We start from the raw sequence: 21575 nt of genomic DNA, 5'->3' as shown, positions 1-21575 counted from the left end.
TTATAATTTCTAAAGTTCTTATTCCCTCTCTGGCTCTCTTGTTATCTTAATTTCAGGAAAAACAACCATCTCTTAATTCTATTTCACCATTTAGAGTCTCAGAAATTATTCCAAATTTCTTAATTTCCAAGGAACACATTAACTTCTTCAGATTTCTTTCAAAACAGCGAAGGGGAAATCCCTGATGATTTCAGCTGACAATTCCTTCATCAGGAAAAGGGTTTAAATGCTAATCACCAGAAAAGTTACAGTTTACAGGAAAGAACGGGGAAATGCTGACATATTGCACAACATACCACGAATAAAGCATGATTTATTAGCTGAATGGCACACTCATGCTGACCATTTTATCAAGAATTCCTAGTGACATCATAAACTATGTTGGAGCCAATGAACTGCTTCTATTGTCCGTGGTTCTGAGAGTCTAAGGTGAAAACAAGATTTACTTCTTTGGAGGTTTTATGGGGAAAATGAAACATCTAACAGTCTGTGCACTCTCCCCCGCCCCCCCCTCCCCACCTCATCCGTGGACTTGGACAAAGATTCTGGATTTTAAATGAAGCAAAGAACTGAGCTGGAGGGAGCCCTTAATCTGGTGTCTAATTCCATCCAGCACTGAGGAGAGTGCTGTTCTTTGTGGTGTCTATTACTTGGAGGAGGAAAGGTGTGATCTGCTTCTGCCTGTAGGTGTGGGCGCACAGATCAAAGTTCTCTGCGGGGGGCAGCGAGGGCAAATGCCACAGTCAGGTCCCCAAAACAAAATCCTCCCCATCCCAGTTACAAAAGGAAGACAGTTTGAAGGTAGTAACTACCAGGTTGTAACTTTGACCCCCAATGAATCTGGTGAAATCAGATAGGTTTCAGTGGAAGTAATCCTGTAACGTATCACACATGACATCACCATGAGCACTGGGTTTCCCCCGTGTAGTCTATATGAATCACAAATCCATCAATCCACCATGTGCTTTATTAATGCTTTATTATAGGTGATTACAAACACACAAGGCATTTCACAAACATATCTTGTTAATCATTACATTGTAATTCAGCAGTAGGGATGATGCAAAATTTATGGTCTTCAGTAAGTGAACAGGATACAAAGAAACGAAGCCTGAAACACAGTGACTCAGCCCCAGAGTCAGCCTAAACCTCTGCTCAGATGGGCCTTGAGCATTTACTCATGACACTGGCTAATCTAGTCATTAGATTACTCATTAGATTGGCTGAGAGAGTCGAAGGTTATTGAAGAACGAATAGGAGACTGGTAGGCATACAGAACACTAAGGAAAACTTACCAGATAAAAGCTATGGTAGCGGTCTTTATTTTAAAAACCACATTAAATCACCAAAACAAAAAGTGATTACGAATTCCCATGTGACCAGCAGCAACTGCTATCACTTATTGGGCACGCATCATAGGCTAGATTGCTCCAAGCATTCTTGCTCTTAATCCCCATGACAACTCTGTCATGTTCAATCCCCATCTTAGGGTTAAAGCAATTGAAGAGCAAGAAGGTTAAGTAACCTGCCCGCCATCTCACAGCGGAGGGCTGGGAATGAAACTCACTCCGCCCCACTCCCGTCTGAGCACTGGCCCATGGTGCAGCTTCTCTAGCTGAGCATTTTGCAGTGCGTCTCCGAGTGCCCTTCGGGGTCCTCGCGAAACACTGCCAGCATTTTCTGATGTCTCATCCTACTAATTACACAAGTGATTAGCGTTTCCCAATAGGAAGATACCATCTACCGAGCTTGTTTAATCACATCTCATCCCACGTCGGCGTCTCTGCCTCAGTGTCCCACTGACCACAGCAGAAATGAAAAAGAAACTGGCTTCCGACGCAGCGTGTGTTATCATCTTTCTGAGGTTCTCACAGCAGAGTTTTAACATTTCCTTCTCAAAAACCTTATAACCACAGACTGGTGCTTCTTGTTTTGACAGTCCAATCTTATTAGATCACATCCGAGCTCAGTGCAGGCCTTGCTCAATACTCTGAAATTTCAGACCTCCTGAAGCTATGAACCGTTTCGATGAAGGAGTCCGCGACCTGATGTGAAATCGGAGTCGTGGGAATTTGGACAAACTAATAAACAGCTCTATGGCAAGCCGAAACGATGATGACAATGCATGAATAACTAATATTCACTTACGACTTTTTATGCAAAGCCTTCGAAGTGTTTAATGAATTTTTGCAAACCGATTAAACTTCTCTGCCAGCAATAACTCCATGCTGTACTCTCCTGACACAATCCTTTCATGGGCTGCTGGCCTGGCCTCATGTTATCATGCTCCAAATGCCCCAGGGGGCTGGCAGGTGGTTCCAGAAATGCAATCCTATCTACAGAGTAAAGCAATGGTTCACAGGAAGAAGAGCGTGAGCTGGGGCAGACCATAGCAACTGCCACATGCCTGCCTGAATTGGAGGGTGGGGGCTGGGAAGCTGCAAAAACTTGGGGGAGGAGGCTGGTCTTGCAGCTCAAAAAACAGAGAGGGAGAAGCAAATGGCTCCCCAGTGGAAGAAATTTAGAAAAACTGCTCCCATCACCTTTGTGTTATGGGGCCCTATGACTCAGTGCTCAGCCCGGTGGAAGTGAAACGTTATTTCCCCTCTAGGTCGCCGTGCTCAGGTCCCCAGATACAGCCTGTAACTTCCACTGTCTCAGCCGCCAAAGCAGATGCCCAAGGACGAGGCCAGAGGGTGCAACTTTGGGTTGCTGTTTAGCCTGTATTACTGGTAGCAACCAGAACAGCATAAAATGCCACCAATGAAAGAGGTGAAAAAAAAAAAAAGATTGTTCTCTGACTCGGGGAACACATCAGGCAGGGAGAATTTTCAACTGTGTGATTTTTAAATCAATGACACAATCAATGTTTTACTTGGGATTTTTTCATCTCAAAACAGAGAGCAAAGGCCCGAGACTCAGTATTTAGCATCTTATTACATTTAGGTCATGGGGAGTAGTGAGAAGAAGGTTCACTTTTCATTTGGGATCATACTGTTAACAAAAAGCAAGACAAAAAACACGGCACCAGGCCCTAAGAGAATCAAAAACTCCGACGCCTCTGGGCTAGGGAGGGAGCACCAGGTGGGACCAGGGCAAAGGGGAGGGCTGAGGAGGCGCTCTGCCCGCACAGGCAGACTGCGCCACGTGGGAGTGTTGTCAGACTTGGAATTTTTAAAACGAGAAGTTGGAAATGCAGACTGTTATGTGAAATCTCTCATTTTTGCATGTTGCAACTAACTGATGTATGCATGTCCAGCTACGTGGGCCAAACCAAACACATCTGCGGGCTGGATCCAGCGCCGGGACTCTGGTGTCTGACCTCTGTGACCACAGTGATGGTTTAACCCTTAAGCAGTTAAAAGGAAACAAGATGGACACATCCTCCAGGGAGTAAATTATACCATTGCTTGGTCAAAAGGCTCTTCATAACTCTACTGTGTGGGGTTTTAGAAATTAGTCCAAGGAGTTGATGAGTTTATTCTGTGAACAATGCCCAGTTTCCCACGGTGCAGGCCGCCGTTGGAAGGAGGGCGGTGTCAGATCTGCAGGGCAGGTGAGGGAAGGGGTTCAGTGAGGGAGATGTGCCCTGGCCTCACAGAAGGAGGTCTGAATGACTCCATGCTGGGGCTCATGCCTCCTGGTTAGAAATCTAGGCTCTGTTCTTTGCTGCTGCTAGAGACCCAGGAACCCAAGGGATGTGTCAACCAGGGTCTCCAGCTGGCAGCTCAGCAGGACGGATGGAAAAGCTCAGCTAGAGAGAAAAGAGCCATAATCCCTGCTGATCTGACAACACGTACAGAGGGAGACCACACGGCGGCTGGCTGGCTGCCTGCCTATCTTCCTTATCATGCACAAGGCATCATGCCATACACCAGGCTCTCAGCTCTCTCTATACTGCTCGCGGAAGAGTTCTAAACATAGCCACTGCACATGTGTTTGAAGGAAGGGGGTGTCTATTTTAAAGAAGAGAAAGTTCCTTGTCTCTGGCTATGCAGCTTGAAATTGACAACCCACTGTTCTACCAGGGACCACTGAACCTCCTGTTAAAAGTGAGGAAGAGGGGACAGATTGGGGACTCTTCCCTCCGTGCTGAGTGACAGGAGAGCTGACCTGTGACTGAGTTACAATGGGTCGGGGGACCTCTGTCCTCACCGGCCTGGCTATCATCTGAACATGCTGTCTAACCCACTGGCGTAGCACAGTAATGGCACCAAGACCTAACCGTTACAGACTGCTTACTACGTATTTGCCAGGTGCAGATCTAAGTGCTTTACATGTATTAACTTATTCATTCCTCACACAACCCCAAGGATGTAGGTGCTATCATTATCCCCATTTTACAGATGTCGAAACTTCAACACAGAGGCTAAGTATTTTGCCTAAGGTCACAGTTAGTGATGGGTGGAACAGGAATTCACACTTAGACAGTCTGGCTCCAGTGCTGAGCTCTTAACCGTTTAGCTAGATAACCTCTCAAAATGGATCTAAGGTAACAGCCACAATTAGAGACTGGGCTACTCACTGTATAATATGAAGGCTTGGGAATTTTCTGTTCTAATGGAAATTTGCTACTTTCACCTTTTATGCAGGTCTCAGAGCAATCATGCATACAGAACAATCTAAGAAATTTCAATCTGCACATTTGACTAATATTTGTATAATTGAGCTGCACAGGCACACACAGTCAAGCATACTCATTGTGGGGAGGAGAGGTGGGGGGGAGGGAGGGAGGGAGGGAGGGAGGGAGGGAGGGAAGGAAGGAGGGAGGGAGGGAGGGAGGGAGGGAGAGAGAGAGAGAGAGAGAGAGAGAGAGAGAGAGAGAGAGAGAGAGAGAATGGTGTGGGTGGTGGAAGCAGCAGTTTCTCAGTGGCCCCAGCCCCCTGCACGCCTCCCTTACTACATAGGTCTTGTGTGAAGTGCAAGTGTGTGATTTAAAGATAAGTGGGATTTTTTTTTATAACATGACTCCTCCAGGCAAGCCAACTACTTCATCTGCTGCTCAATGGAAAACAAGTCACAACACTTGAGAAACAAGGTACCGTGTGGGGCTGACTGAGAGCCGCGCCTGGGCCTCCTGAAAGGCCTGCAGAAGGAACCTTATGAACAACTTCTGCCTTACACACTTCAAACACCCAGCTTCCTGCATGAACTATAACCAGATTAACTTCGCATATATTATCTCAATTTTTCTTGTGATCATTCTCAAGCATTTCTCTAAGATATAATCTATGTTTATTTTTAGGCCCAGCAGTTGTTTTTTTAAAATATAATCTTATTCCCCATTATGACCTGTGATCTTAACTCCAGAGTCTGGCTTTGGTGCCAATCTTATATGGGCCCCTAAAAGAGCACCCAATAATAACACCAAAGCCTGTAGGGTAACTGATGATGGCTTGTTATTGCTGTGTAATTGCTTTTTTATTTATGGCTCTCTACTAGAGGAGGTGGGAACCCACCTCTACCAATGACTGACACAGTGAACGCTCAATACCTAGCCAATGAAAAATCAACGCCATGCAAATTTAGATACCAAAGCACAAGGCGATCCTTTGGTCAGAAAAAGCACATTGTATACAGGTGTGTGTTTCTACACTCCTAAACGAGGCGAACATCCCCCTTCTAACTTCCCTGTACTCCGAGTCTGTTTCTCTTTAACTCTACGTCCCTTGCTGGGTGATCTCATTCACTCCCCCACAACAACCATATGCCAACAACGCCCAAGTTTTTATATCTCCCCCAGCCTCCCCCCAAGCTCCAGGTCTGATTTCCCAGCTGGCCTCAAATTCCTCCGCCTTCCATGAGACATTCAAGTGAACGTCTCCAGAACCGAGCTTTATCTTTATCTTCCCAACCTTACTCCATTTCCCTTCTCCTGAGTGAGGGCACATTTACTGCTGCAATTAACGGGAGACTTTGGTGTCAGACAAGTCCATGTTCAGATTTTCTAGTTGTACATGGTCAGGCTTCTCTGAGCTTAGATTTCTACTTTTCTGAGAAGGCACAGTATTACTCCATGGAGTTGTCATGAAGACGAAATCACCTAATCTAGGAAATTCCTTAGCTCTAAGCCAGTATACAGTTTCAGTCTGCAGCAAACAGCACCTTTTATTGTTCTCCATACCAGTCCATTCAGTCTCCATGCATCCAGCCTCCTCCACTGGAAAACTCAAAGCCATGTTTTACTTCTGATGGTCCCTCCGCTCCCTCTTAAATCAGAGTCCCCAAGTCTATCAATTCGGCTCCTCAGACTCCAAAACCTGGCTTTGTCTTCCCCTTCTCCACGGCTCCTGCTCTCATTCAGGCCCTCATTGCATCTGAACGACTGTCATCATTTGCTAGTGGCTTCAGGTCTCTGCCCATACATCACAGTGACACCAAAGTCATCTCTGTCAACACCTGCATCCATCATGTCCCTCTGATGCCTGAAAACGTTCATGGGCTCCCACAGGTGAAGTCCCCATCCACATTTTTAAGAAATGCGATGGGAACTATCACTTATGCCCATAACTTGTCAGAACCGTTCTAGATATTTTTCACTTAATCATCACACCAATGCCAATGAAATAAATACAATGATCCTTGTCTTACCGATGAAAAAAATAAGGCTAATCATCATCCACTCATGGAAGTCAAATAATCTGTCCATTCACAATCGGGTTTGACTCCAACCTGTACATCTGTCAGAGCAATGAATTCCCTTCTTATCTACAGAAATAAACTCTAAAAGTCAAGGCACAAAAGGAAATTTCACATAAATCAGAGCCAACCTGATAATCTCTCAGAAAGGTGGAGTGAACACAGCCAATGTCCCTTTTAGTGTTGGAAAGAGGCTGTTTCTTTGGCTGGCACCGGATGAAGGAGCTGCCACGCATCACCTGGACTGTTTAACTGTAGTTTTCTCTTCTGTCTTTGCTGAGTGTGTACAGATGAATTTGTGTATAGCATTTGGAATAGGTAACAGAGCAGTTGGGATGCACCATGTAAATTACTTGTCCTTCCCAAGCAGCTGGAGGGTGCAGAGACCCTTTGCCTTCTTAGCACCCAGCATTGTGCTTTGCATGTAATGGGCAGCTAATGTATGTACTTGTGGGGGGAAATTCACAGCCTCTCTTCTTTATCTTACATGCAGCTCCTTCAACAGTCATCACAAATGTCGAATTAGTTGGGTGTGCACTAAGAGGACTGTCAGGTAGGTGCTCATTTGCTCCTTCAAAACCAGTGATCTATGGTCAACACCACTAGTCTGCCTCCCTGTCCTGCACTCAGTGGGTGACGCACATTCAACCAGACTTTGCAGGTATCCATCCAGTTGAGAGCAACATCTTGCAAAGTCAAGAGTCTGACAGTTCCCACAGGCTCCTCTGAGTCAAAGCTGAAGTGCAGGTTCACGGGCGGAGACAGCTGCTCTGAACGCTGCCTCATTTTCTGGGCTAGTGTGGTCAGGAACAGGAAATTGAACCTGTGGTATTTTGGGCTTTGATTCTACCCTGCCCTTAAAAAAGCACTCAGCGACAGTGGGGTCTGTACGTGTGGAAAGAGTGAGCTCATCTCATGTGTCCGTTGGGCAAACAGAAGACGTTGGAAGCCTGAGGCTGGAGCTTCGACACTGGGCCCACCTGCTCATTGTCCCGGGGAAAGCCCTGTGGTGCTGAGCACTGTGCGGCAGACACTCTGTCCCTACGTCCAGAGTCCTTAGGCTGCACAGGCGCCAAGTTCCTGCCCGGTTCCTCAGCAGTGGGCCTGTAGAGTGGAATCTACAAGTCCTGCTACAACCAATCTGGTGGCAAGCACATTCCTACACTCACTACATTCTGGTATAACATCCTGCAAGTCCCAGACCCGGCCCTGCCTACTGCCCCAGGCCGGCTCCCTAACCCTCTGGTCTCAGTTTCCTCTCTGGGGACAATGTCATTTGCCTTGCATCATTGTTCTAATCTGCTTTTTCTATCTGGTCAAATCAAACAACAGGGGCGACGCATTTAGCACAGTGCCTGCTACATCCATAAGCTCAATAATCAGCAGTACTTGCTAGAATTCCTCTCTCAATTCTTACCCCATATTGATCTCAAAGTCAAAGTCAAAGTCTTTACAATGGCTTTGAGGCCCTTCCAGATCCGCCCCTCATTACCTCTCTGATCTCACTTCCTGCTTTTCTTCCCCTCACCCACTCCATGTGGACTTCTTTGTCGTTCCTGCCACATGCCAGGCTTACTCATACACCTGGTGCCCCACATGGTCTGATGTGCTGGGGACAGTGCCTGGCTCAGAGGAGACATCCAACAAGTCTGTGTTGAATGAATGAACTAGCTTGTACGGTTAACTAATAATACCTCTGGAGAATTGGACTCTGGACTAAATACCTAACTGCAGAGGTCTTGATATGTTTGGGTCTGCTTCTGAGAGAACCGGGACTCTGGCTCCTCCCCCTAACGAGAAACTATTCCAAGTGCCTCCACAAATTGGTTCATTTAATCCTCACCCCAACCTTCACTGTGTGGTGAGGTATTATTATCAGTGCTTAATTTAGGGAAAACCGAGCTCTGAGAGGTTAAGTAATTTGCTGAAGGTCACAAAGCTAGTGAGTGATGTAGGCTGATGTCATGTGCCATTGACCCTACTACCTCCAGGCGGATGACTGTTTTGGATGCTATTTACTGTCCGACTCTCTCCCTGATTTTACAGCCCTTTCTGAAGTCAGCAATACAGGCAAGGCGACTTTGCTCAGCGCCTCCTCCACCGGCCCCTGCTGCTGGGGTTCCGCAGATTCCTCAGCTCACCTGCTCGGGTTATGCTGCAGCAGGTCAGACCAAGTGGTAAGGCAGACTGTTCACTTCAGGGACAGAAAGGCACAAATGTTTTGCTTTGTTTTTCTTACAACTTACTCTTCACAAAACCGGCCGATCATTGAGACACAGAAATGACTTTTTCCTCCAACGAATAATGACAGGATTTGAAGTCAGTGGGTCGGACAGGGCACTGTGTGGAGCCGCTGCTGCTGGTTAGGCAGGATGCTAAAGAGCTGTTCGAGGAAACTGAGGTCAGCTGGAATGTCCTCCCGTCCTCCTTCCCCCTTTAGTGCCCATCCATCCTTCAGGACTCACATCAGCACCCTGTCCCCGATGAAGCCACTCAGACCAGCCCTGTCCTCGGCCTCCTTCCTCCCCCTCTAGGCTAAGCCTCTGTCCTCCACCATGACGCCTACTGAAAGGCAAGGAAACTACCTGTCCTACATGGGGCGAGGGCCCATACCACATGCTTGTACCCTCCGTGCCTCAGGAACAGAGGAGTTCCATAAATGACCGTGGACTGGACTAGGACCGCCCTCCTGCGATACCATAACCTCAGAGATCTCCGAATCTGCCTTGTCACCTTTGACTTGGCTCACACTGAGATCTAAATGGCACAGCCCTTGACGGGACCCAGTTCTAGTTCAAGACTGTGGAACAGTCTTCAAACCCAATGTTCTTGCCATCTGCTCAAAAGTTCTCCCCTGGTCTCGATGGATTTATTACCCTCAATGCTCATTACACAAATGTATTCAAGGAGTCATTTATATTTTCCTGAGGGGTCTTTCCCCTCTGCAAAACACAGCACAATAATAAATCGTCATTTCCTCTCGATTCAGCCAACACATTGGCTAATGAGAAGCTTGTATCAACGAGAATATTTATAAGCTCTTGCGTTCTACTGTGTACAGATTTAAAAATACAAAATGTTTGTAGGGGATGCTAACAATATTTTCAAGGGCTTACTTTCAGGCTATTTATTGGGTCACTGCAAAGGAGCTAGCAAACCAGGGGGAAGAATGACGCATTCCTTTGTACCAGCATCAGATGGGGCCTTGAGTCTGCGTGCAGATGAATATTTCCGCAACCCATGGGGCCGGGAAGCACACTTCTCAGTATCTGAGGAACAATCCCCATGGGATTTTGAAGTGAGACTATCTAACATCACCCAAACTTAATCCTATCAAAGCTGACTAAATTTTGTGCTGAAGCTATCGAGATTAATTTAAAAGAACACATCCTGCTTATTCTGAAGCAATGTAGACATGAGTCTCAAACTGGTGACAACAAACCACATACCACAAAGTATTTAAATGAATCAGAAGTTCCAGAGCAGGTGGGGCCTAAATTAAAACACACACACACACACACACACAACCACCAAAAAAGACAGAAACCCCCCGCCCCTCCAAAACTAAACCCATAGATATTAAGAACCATGGTCATGTTCAATGGCATTCCATTTAGTTCTTATAACAACCTGGTCCATTTCCACAGAAGAGGAAGATAAAGGGAGGCAGTTTGAGGAACTCCGTCTCTCCTAACAATGCACCCACGGGATCTGAAGCGCTGGCTGACAGCATCGCCGAGGGAGGGATCGAGATGAGGCTCTCTGAGGCCAGACTGCCCCATTCTAAATGCTGGCTCCGACACTTACTGGCCAGCTGATTTTGAGCAAGTTTCTTAATTCTATCTCAGTCTTCTCATCTGTGAAATGGAGCACACACTTCAGAGAGCTGTGGTCAGGGTGAATGCGTAAACTCTTATGAAGTGCTTGCTCCAGTGCGGGGCGCGCAGGCAGCACCCTCTCCACTCCTGTCTGACTTCAGAGCCCATGCTCTTTCTTCCACAGCAAGGGTTAGTGTGATGAAGCATAGGATCAACCTCCAAAACACTTCAGAACTGCTCTGCACATTGTAAGTCACCAGTGAAAGTTAATGAAGATAGTCCACTCCAGTTCTCACTGTGCTGCATTCCACACGGAAGCGCTAGTGTTGAGAAGCAGGCATCAAAGGACACAGAATTAGACTCGACACAGAAAATCATTCCCATCCTTGAGAACTGCCTGAAAATGGAATGAGCTGCTTGTCCCAGGAGGTGCCTCAATCAGCGGTGACTACAGAGTGAGACTGTACAGAGTGGGTTAGAATTGCTACCCTCGGGGCAGGGGAGCACTGGGTGAGACAAGCTCCAGGCTTTATCTGCGATTCCGCACTTGACACTGGAGAAGGTATTAGCATAAAGGGCTGCTTTCTGCCAGGCTCTTTAAGGGATGTAACTTTAGTTACATCACACTCACTTACCTTGACTGAAAAGCATGAACGGTATGAAATAAAGGCTGTTAAAAATGGGTGTGCCTGTGTGTGAGTGAATGTGAGATGTTAATTAATTCCTTGATTTTAGGATCTCTTATAGTAAGTGGCCCAGTGAAGTGATTATAGTAATTTAATCAAAGTTAATAGTAATTTAATTGACTACGAATAACTAGGTTTACAGCGAGAGCGCAAATACTTCTTGAATTTCTAAATATACACTATGTTTTCTATGCTAAACAGTAATCAGAGGTCCTTGGTTTTCAGAGGGAAAACTGGTATAAGTAATGTTCTTTAGATTTCTTAAGAGGAAAGAAGTAAAATCGCTGATCTGTTTTCATTCCAGGAAAGATATATCTTGGCCATTTCCCTACAGAAACGACCAGCCTTGGTGGGCTCCTCTTTAGCAGACTTCACCTCATGCTTAAGTGCGACAACACGAGGGAGGGGAAGGCAATCTTAAAAGCTTTCACAGAAACAACTATGACCCCCCCTCCCCAAAACAAACCAACAAACAGACTCTACTACTGCAAACTCACCAGCTTGCTTCTGTATTCGAGGTATGCTATCTCTCATTCACTCACTCATTTTCTCTCTCACACCCCTCCATTTCCAGCATGTGCTGTGGCACTGGAAAGGGAGGGCTACAGTGTTCATTAAATATGCCACGTGCACAGAGGAAGTTAATTGTTGAAATGCTAAGGGCACAAGCTCCGAATAAGGCAAGCATGAAATGTCATGAAAGCTCACGTTGTAAAATGGGGATTAATTCCTAACGGTACCCGTTTCAGAGGGCCCTGAAAAGAAGGACACAGGATCACCAATGCATAGCATTACTACAACGCTCAGCACACGTCCATGCTTGATGAGCACTAGTTAGTACTGTTATTTTTATTACTACTCAAGGGTTAATCACTTGCAAAAATAAGAATCTAAACTGTAATTCCTACTAATACTTCAATAAATAGCATTTACTAGTAGTTCTTCTTGGATAGTTCTAAAGGCACACGGGTCCGGGTCACACAGTAATTCAGGGTCTTCATTAGAGGCAACAATTACCATTGAGCAACAATATGCTTAAGTTTTAGCCCAAATAATATTTTAGTTAATAGAAGGCTCAAAATAGAATTTACTAAAGCTAAACAACCAAACAAACAAACAAACCCAGCTCCTTAAATATATATAGTTATTGCTTCCCTTTACTTGGGGAAGCAAAATTCAAGCTCTGCCCATAAATCTAGCTGATACTCCCTAACCCCTCACCGAACTAAGCTACATTAATGCATATTAAAAGTCAAGGAGCAACTAAGGCAGAACATGTGTGATACAGCGTCAAGGGATTAATTATCCACTCTTAGGCCTTCTCTTTCCCTTCTCGGTCCGCCCAGCCTGCTCAGAGCTGAGCCAACTGCAGGCAGGTGTGCTGAGCCCAATGAGGACAATCTAGATCTGGGAGGTCTTCTCTCTATGGGTCGGGGAGGATGATCAGTTTTCCCTTAGGGTCTCTTTTTTGGGGAACTTTCTGAGAAAAACTGAGACCTTCTCTGAAGAAAGCATCCTCTGAATTCTGACCAACTTTTAATTTGGTTTTGGTTTCTCACCAAATGGCTTTTGTGGAGGCTCTTTTTACGTATCTGCTATCTGGTGAAATCAAGATGGCGAAACTCTGACACGTTCTGAGCCCCATCCTTTTCTTTCTTTGGTAGACACACAAAGATAACCGCACCAGGAGCTCCCACAGAGGGAAGAGATGGGAGGTACAAGGGGTACGAACTCAAGTCTAGGGATACAAGCTCAGGGCTGACAATCACCATGCTTTTACAGGAAACAAGGGATATGGAGGCAAACCAAAGCCATGAAAAGGTGCTTTCCCTTCTTCTGCTGCCAAACCCGATGTCATCACAGCCACACGACATTCAAGAAAGTCCAACCTATTTTAGGTAGTTTCAGGTGACAGATTATTGGCCCACAATGAGACACAGCCTGATGGATACGGAGGAGAAAAAGTTCACTGTGCCATGAACCACTGTTAATCTTGACTGATAAAACCAGCAGAGACATGCATCTCCACTTTCAAGTGCTTACTGGATGACATCACACCGCGGGTTTAATCAAAGTGCTGTCCGGATTATCCGGTAAATGTCACATAATCATACTTGAGTACCTTAGATAAAGGCCTCGGAACATTGTCAATGATTTCACACTGCAAAACAAATTTCCCAGATGAGTGCATAATATTAACTCCTTTACCCTTGTGTTCTTTCGGGTATAACTCTAACCCCACACATGACATTTGTCTTGAACAGAACTATGATTTTGTTTTAGAAAATAATCCTGTAATACAAGACAGTTTCCATTAGACACATAAGAAAGTATCAGATTGAAGCTTTTGACGTAGGTTGGTAAAATAAATATCACAATATCAATCCATCAGGGGAAATGCATATCAAAACAATGAGATAACACTTCACACCAACTAGGATGCTACAATCAAAGAGACAGATAACAACAAGTGTCGGCGAGGACGAGGAGAGATTGGAACCCTCACACACTGCTGCTGGGAATGTAAAATGGCGCAGTCGCTTTGGAAAACAGCCTGGCAGTTCCTAAAAAGGATAAACATAGAGTTACCATATGACCAGCAATTGCACTCCCAGACATATACCACGAGAAATGAAAGTAAAAACATATGTCCACTTGTACACGAATGTTGATAGCAGCATTACTCTTAGCAGCCAAAAGATAGACAAACTCAAATGCCATCAACTGATGAATGGATAAATAACATGTGGAATAGCCACACAGTGGAATGTTATGTAGCACTAAAAAGAAAGCAGTTCTTTCACATGCTACAACATGGATGAACCTTGAAAGCATGATGCTAGGTGAGAGAAGCCAGTCACAAAAGGCCACATATGCATATTTATAAGAAATGTTCAGAACAGGCAAATCTACAGAGACAGAAAATAGATTAGTGGTTGCCTAGAGCTGGGGGCTTGGAGGAAAATAGAAAGTGAATACTAATGGATACAGGGATTATTTTTGAAAATGTTCTAAAATTGATTGTGGTGATAGCTACTCTGGGAATATAATAAAAATCATTGCATCGTGCAGGTTAAATGGGTCAATTGTGAAATATATCTCAATAAAGCTGCTATAAAAGGCATATTAGCACATCAGATAGGAGGAAATATGATTGACCAACTACAGCAGGAATTGCTTCTTTAAGGATTCCGATGGCATCCTCTCTCAACACTCAGGGAGTCACACCTGTCAGGTAAGAGGTCAGGACCTAGAGAATGGCTTTCAACAATTTTAGCAACCTCACTAATGCTTATAGTCATCCTGCTACTTCTGTTACTCAGTATCCTTGAGGATTAAGCTTTCCCCCCCGTTTGTAGTCCTACATTAATCAGCATAGAACTTTCCACAAGTAGGTGCTCAGTTATTATTTCTTGAATTGAATTCAAATATATTTCAAAAAAATAACCAATTGGGGACCATACATAAAAGCCAAACGAAGAATATTTTGCCTTGTTTGAAGAAAGATGATCAACACCACTACAGCTCTCTCTCTCTTTTTTAATCCTCACCCGAGGATATTTCCCATTGATTTTTGGAGAGAGTGGAAGAGAGAGGGAAAGACAGAGAGAAATATTGATGTGAGAGAAACACACCCTGCACGCACCCTGACCCGGGCCTGGGCTGGGTAGGAGCCTGCAACTGAGGTACCTGTCCTTGACCGGGATCAAACCTGGGACCCTTCGGTCTGCAGGCTGACGCTCTATCCATTGAGCCAAACGGGCTAGGGCACCGCTACTGCTCTTTACCACACTAAATCTGGGGCATCTGAAATGCAATTAAATCCCTAAAATATTAATCAGTGCTGGTTATAACAATAAGATTCATGCTATTCAACTGCCTGGTTTGTATCTCCCTTGATAAAATCTGAACTGTCCTGGACAGCAGTCACTTCCAAAATGATTTATATACAACAGCTCTGAGAGTGCGGGTGGGGCAACATTCCACTTCTCTGATATTTAATGTCAGGAAATCCCCAGGTGGTCTATTGTGGTTGTTGTTTTGCTTTTTCCTATATTACAGCTTGATGTTCAAGAGGATGAGCTTTGTAGCTAGTCCAGCCTGGCTTTAAATTTGAGCTCTGCCATTTATTACTAGCTGTTTAAGGTTGGCACAAGTTACCTGACATCTCCATACCTCAGTTTCACCATTTGATTTCTTTGAAGACATAGAGCACCTAGAAGAGTGCCTGGAATACAGCAAGTTGCTCAACAGTGAAAGCCATTACTATAGTAGAATTCAAATTTGCAGAACCCCTGAAGCAGAACTCAGGCATAGCTATTGTTATCATAGGGAAGAACATACAGTACCAAATATAAACCAGGTCTACTGAGACAGATCAAAGTAAAACTATGGAATTACACTCTTCTCCAAGCTCCTGGTTGGGAAATACTATTCTAGACTATGGGTGTTTTTGTTTGTTTTTTGTAAAAGACAAATTGAAACAATTTCAAATTTTCTCAACAAAATTCTTGATGATACAAAGGGAGTTTTTACACTATTTTCCTTTCCATAGATTCTCCATTATTGCTAGTATGGCAGATATTGAGAATATTTACCAATATCAAAATTCTCCTCTTCCTCCTGGATCCCTAAATATCTATTTTTTCAGCCTTCCCTGTAGGTAGGTGTGGTACATGTGACTCAGTCCTGGCCAATAAAATGTGAGCGAAAGTGATGTGTATTTCCTGGTCTAGATCTGGCCCAACCTCACTCTTTCCCCATGGGACCAATTTGAATGGAGGGGATTCAGGAGGAGAGAGCCACAAGATGGAAGGAGCCTGGGTCCTTAAATAACTTTCTGGAGCAGACTGCCCCCAAACCGCACTGTAATTTACAAAGGGAAAAAGACACAGTAATAAGCCACTAGGGTTTTGGAGTTGTTTATATAGAAGCACCTGTTAGTTACTCTAATTAATACAGCTAGGTAGAGCTTTGTTAATTATTGTTTAGCGGATCAGGTTTGCTTCCAGAATAGTTCTTTCTCTGTTAGATACTGGCAACACGTACACTAATAAAACATATTTCACATATCTCTTCTGCTTAGTCTCTTTTACCATCACCATGATCACTAGATACAATCTTTCAATCATACCCACAAAACATATCCAGGTGTATTATCTGATCCTGCCGGATTCCTCTTGAGAGGATGTCTTCTGCATTGTGTTATTTGTAATCTTAATACAGATCTCTCTGCAGAGCTGGCCAAGGGATACCTCTTACTGTGCACTTAATTAGTCACCACCTCAGAAAATTGTTTTATAATTACATCAAGCTCTGAGGAGTTGACCAATTTAAAACTCTCAGGCAAAAATTAAAAGCTATCAGCAAACACTGATTACATTTACTTATAATTTTCACATAGCTCTTTATAGCAATCTTTTAGTAAGTAGCCCATGTATTTAATGTAACCACAATTTTTTTTGTATTAAAGTTACAAATGCAGTGAAATGTAAATGGAATCTTTTATAATTACTGTCATCAACCTCTTGGGATGAATAAGCCAAGTCTGTACAGCTACGTTGGCTTTAACACCATCAACAACTTCCTGCAAGTTTCTATTCTTCCTTGGTAACACCTCCTTTTCCTCTTCCCTTTCTTCAATGGTCTTAGAGCTCACTACAATTATAGCTTTTTAGTTGCTATTTCATTGCCTGATTTCATTACTGGACTGTAATTCCCATGGAGGCAGAGCTCATATCTGGTTTTGTTCATCCAATAAATATTCCCTGAATGTATTGTCAGGCCCTGTTCCAGGAACAAGAGAATTAAACATCATCAGGATATGGTACCTGGCCTCACGGTTCATACAGTTTGGTGGAGACAGGTAAAAAGCCTATAAATAATATATGCGGGGATGAGTGCTACTATGTTGTATTATCACTTCATGCTTCCTTGGTTTTTGGTGGTAGAAGGGGTTGTCTATCTATCTCATGATAGCCCACCCAATCTGAGAACTGCCTCTTTTGTATTCATATGGGTGCCAAAGTACCCATATTGTATCACGTGGCTCTGTCTCTTTGACCACAGTTGCTTGGATTACAGTAGACTTTGACCTATGCTGTATCAACCAACTTCTCCCTTCTGAGAGGCTGGAATTGGAACTGAGAGATTCTAATTTGGTCTGAGCTCTGTAGTTGAGATGAAAGAGGATATGTACCCTAGAGTGCTATGTGGTAGCCATCTTCTACCAGATGGCCAGGGATACTGAGAAAGCTGGCGCAGAGAGAGGAGAAAGAAGCAAGGATGGAAAGGAGAGATGGTAGACTGTATGGAATGAGGAAGACCTCAAGAGCCCACTTCTCATTCTGGTTCTCGTCCCTTTCCCCATGAGACACCCCTGCTTCTTGATAGCTGTTCATTGTTGTAGCTAAACCTATCTTGTGTTACTTTATTCTGCTTTCAACCATATCTTAACTGAAAGATTTCTACTTAATCTCATTCACTTTCAAATAAGACATACTAGAGGCCCAATGCATGAGATTCTGCATGGGTAGGGTCCCTAGGCCTGGCCGGTGATCATGGCCGATCTGTGGGGCGACCGGCGGGGCGATGGGGGGAGGGGGAGTGTTCCACCGGCACTGGCCTTGGCTGGCCTAGCACCACCCACTCTCTGGCCGGCCCCAACCCCTGCTGGTCGCCTCCCTCTGCGGGGCAACCAACAGAGCAATTGGGGAGCCCCCGCTGGCACCCGCCTTGGCTGGCCTGGGGCCTGTGGGCTGGGGGCAGCTCCTGCATTGAGCGTCTGCCCCCTGGTGGTCAGTGCGCATCATAGCGACCGGTCATTCGACCGGTTATTCCGCTGTTTGGTTGATTTGCATATTAGGCTTTTATTATATAGGATGGGTTACTACCCAAAGAAAGTCACTTTTGTATGTTATAAACCAGGGGTGGGGAACCTTTTTTCTGCCAAGGACCATTTGGAGATTTATAACATCATGCAATTAATATAATTCACTTAACATAAATTTATGCTGCTATGAAAAAAGCTCCGGGATTTATTGAATTTCCAGTCCCGCCTGCAGTTGCCTTGGCAAGGTCAGGCCAAATGATTCCTCGGGCCTTATATGGCCGACTGCCGGACGTTACCCACCCCTGTAATGCCTCAGTTGGATTTTTAACACTTAGAAATTCTAACGATACTTCTCAGGTGCTCTTGGAGAGGTTTCCCACTTTCCTCAATGGTGATTTTATAATGCAGGCCCATTTCCACTCAAGGGCAGAACATCAAAGCCCAACATTCTTTAAACTCCTGTGAAAAACACTATCACATGTGTCCACCAGCTTTTGTGGCCAGTTAACATTCAGGGGAGAAAATAATTCTTCTTATAAACATCAATGGTGTATTTGTACTCATAAACAAAAAGGCTTTGATGACGAATGCTTTGATTTCGGCTCAGCAGTTGATCAACTAGCCTGATTAACAACTGTTAACTGGAGACACCAGAATTGGAACACACCTAAAACACATGATTTTAGGGCTCTATCAAGAAAAGAAACTTAAGCTTTATATTGGGGGGGGAGGGGTAGGGGAGATAATACACTGGAGATTTTAATATCAACACACCCACAAACATTTGCTAGTTTTAAAGTGCATTCTTTTCATTATTCAGGCACCGTGAACATAAGGGGAGGAAGCTCTGTCCTAAATGAGCTCACAGTTTACTGGGAAAGAGACGAGGAAAGAGGAGACCATAATGCCCTCTGAGAGGAGACATGCTGGAGACCCCAACATGGAGGAGAGGTATCCCCAGCCAGGCCTTTGCACCGAGTCCAAGAGGATAAGGGGAATCAGGCAGCATCAGAGCAGAGGCCGGGGCAGGACTGCTGAGAGGCCGGAGCACACGATGCTCAAGTACAAGGTGAAGACGTGAGGGAGAAGAGGGTCTGCGTGTCAGCTGCCAGCCGTCCTGAAACAGCTGTGCACACAAGATGCTTCAGGTAACTGACTGTATTTTCCTCCAAAGCTACGGTTTCCAGTGCTTTTCATATGTTCTGATTACTCAGGTTTGATTCAGTTCAACCACTATTTAGTGAGGATTTAGTAAGTTGTAGGTACTGTTGTAGCCCTGGGAGCACAAAGATGAGTAAGACTGGGGACAGCACTTGTCTGGAACAGCCGAGCCTCGCAGGGAGGACAGACACACAGTATCCAGAGTGTGAAGAAAACTACATGCATGAAGGTGAAGGGGCAAAAGAGCCTGAAACGAGTCCTTCAGAATGAGTAAGAACACACCAGCCAGCTTAACAACAGGAACAAGTGAGAAAAGCATTTCAGATGCAGGAAGAACATAAACAACCATAACCGCCGGGTATGACATTGTAATAACTAGGCTTGGTGCCAAGTGTACTAGATTCATGGGGGGGAGGGGGGATCAACTTTATAAGGTACATAAATGTCTAACCACTGTGCTGCATACGGGACACTAATCCTATCTAATAAAGAGGGAATATGTTAATTGACCCTCACATTGTCACAAATGATGGTGGCACCCACAGCCAATAAGGAGGGAATATGCTAATTGACTGCCCCGCCCTCAAAGATGGCAGTGCCCACAGCCAATGAGGGAATATGCTAATTGACTGTCACGCCCTAAATATGGCTACGCCCAAAGCCAATAAGGAGGGAATATGCTAATTGACTGCCATGCCCTCAAAGATGGCAGCGCCCACAGCCACAAGATGGCGGTGCCCAGTCCCCTCACCCCCGCTGGGGTGGCAGGTGCGTGGCAAGGCTGGGCCCGCTTTGCGTGCCTACCTCCAGAGTCCCCCAGTCCCCTCAGCCCCCCAGCTGCCCAGGGCCAGCCCAAGGTGCAGGCAAGCCTCCGATGGCTCAGGTAACCAGGGCTGGTCGAGGCTTGCACTGCTGGCAGCAGCAGCAGCAGAGGTGTGATGGGGGCGTTGCCTTCCCCTGATCGCTGGGTCGCCTCCTATCCCTAAAAACTCCCGGACTGTGAGAAGGGGCAGGCCAGGCTGAGGGACCCCCCGCCTCCAGTGCATGAATTTTCATGCACTGGGCCTCTAGTGTAATAATTAATGTCAACTGTCATTGAAAAATAAAAACAAATTTTAAAAAAAGGCATTGCCGGGAGAAAGGACCAGGGCACGGGGAGAGAAGGAACCTGAGAAATATCCAGGAGGCAAGATAACTGCAATGTGATGACTGGGAGGGAGCGAGGAAGTTGGCCTATTATGACTGCAGGGTTTTGTTTTGAGTGGGTGATCCACTGATTGCAGCAGGACTGCAGGAGGAGCAGCTGATTCTGGAGAAAAAAGTCACCCTGAAGCTGCAATGCCGCCACATCCAAGTGGAAAGAGGAGTATTAAGAACAAGATTACGGCCAGGGCTCTCGCTCAGCAGCATAAAGTGGGGATGGGAGCGGAAGCCATGGTAAAAATTGAAATGACACAGTATAAAGGAGGGCAGCTGGCCACAAGCAAAATCCTAAAAAATAGTACTTTAGGTGTGGGCACAGGATCAAGAAGAAGCTCACAGAGATGAAGGAGGGATCAATGAGTTTCTAGGAGAATGAAGTAGGCAAACATTTTAAGTGAAGCAAAGAGACCAGTAAGATAAGAACTGAAAAATTTTGCAATCTGCAGGTTGCTGGAGACATTGTCCAGAGAGGTGTCCTGGGAGTGTTTGAGAGAAGTGAGGCTGCCTGGGAAGGAGAGAACGAAGAGAGGAAGTGGTCCCTGGGTATCAGACCACTCTTTAAAGAAGGCTGCTTGGGAAGGGGAAGCGAGAGAAGGGACATCTGCTAGATGCAGGACAATCTCAATCTCCCTCTCATCTAGCAATCATTGGAAAGGGAAAGACAGAAAGACGAGTGGGTTTCTAGGCTGAGAAGAAAGCCGCAGAGATGGAGACGAGTGATATAGTGAAGAAGACATAACTGAAGAAAAGGTCCTGGAGGAGAAAGCTGCCCTAACTATGCACTTTATTTTACTCATTTTAGCTTTTAATTGTCAAGCAATATATGTGCAAAGCAGGAGTAGCAGTCACGGAACGGAGACACGGGGCTTGGAGCAACACCAGAGAGCATGAGGCAAATTCTGGATCTTATTATGTGAAGGTTTCTTTCATGTTCGATAAAACCCTACGGAGGAGGCACATAGGTAGTGAGACGAGAAAAGCCCACCCCTCACCAGCATCCCCTGCAGTTCTGGGATAAGCAGGGGATTATAGCCACAACACAAACATGACTTTCTTAGGCTGCAAGGAGTCAGATCTGAATTTGAGTCTCAGCTTTGCTTGAAATTAACTGCTGGCTTTGGACAATTGCTTTGCTCTTGGCCTCAGTTTCTTCCTCTACAAAACGGAGGGGCCCTGGCTGGTTTGGCTCTGTAGATAGAGTGTCGGCCTGCGGAGTGAAGGGTCCTGGGTTTGATT

At 45.2% G+C, this 21575-nt stretch overlaps 1 protein-coding gene across 3 annotated transcripts in view; it reads right to left on the bottom strand.

The window, feature by feature from the left end:
- Positions 1-21575, bottom strand: part of NSMCE2 (NSE2 (MMS21) homolog, SMC5-SMC6 complex SUMO ligase) — a 268435-nt gene that overhangs the window by 91011 nt on the left and 155849 nt on the right. The window contains exon 5 of one of the 3 annotated variants that reach the window (XM_079795881.1): positions 2-13707. The exons of the other annotated variants lie outside the window; for them this stretch is intronic. Within the exon in view, the coding sequence (XP_079652007.1) occupies positions 13706-13707 (2 nt within the window). The 3' untranslated portion in view covers positions 2-13705. Of the gene's footprint in view, position 1; positions 13708-21575 lie in introns of those variants that run through there. 3 annotated transcript variants of the gene reach the window in all.

The sequence above is a fragment of the Cnephaeus nilssonii genome, assembly GCF_951640355.1.
Source record: "Cnephaeus nilssonii genome assembly, chromosome: 18".
Classification (NCBI taxonomy): domain Eukaryota; kingdom Metazoa; phylum Chordata; class Mammalia; order Chiroptera; family Vespertilionidae; genus Cnephaeus; species Cnephaeus nilssonii.
The sequence above is the reverse complement of the archived record's forward strand: the minus strand, read 5'-3'. Positions and strand labels throughout refer to the sequence as shown.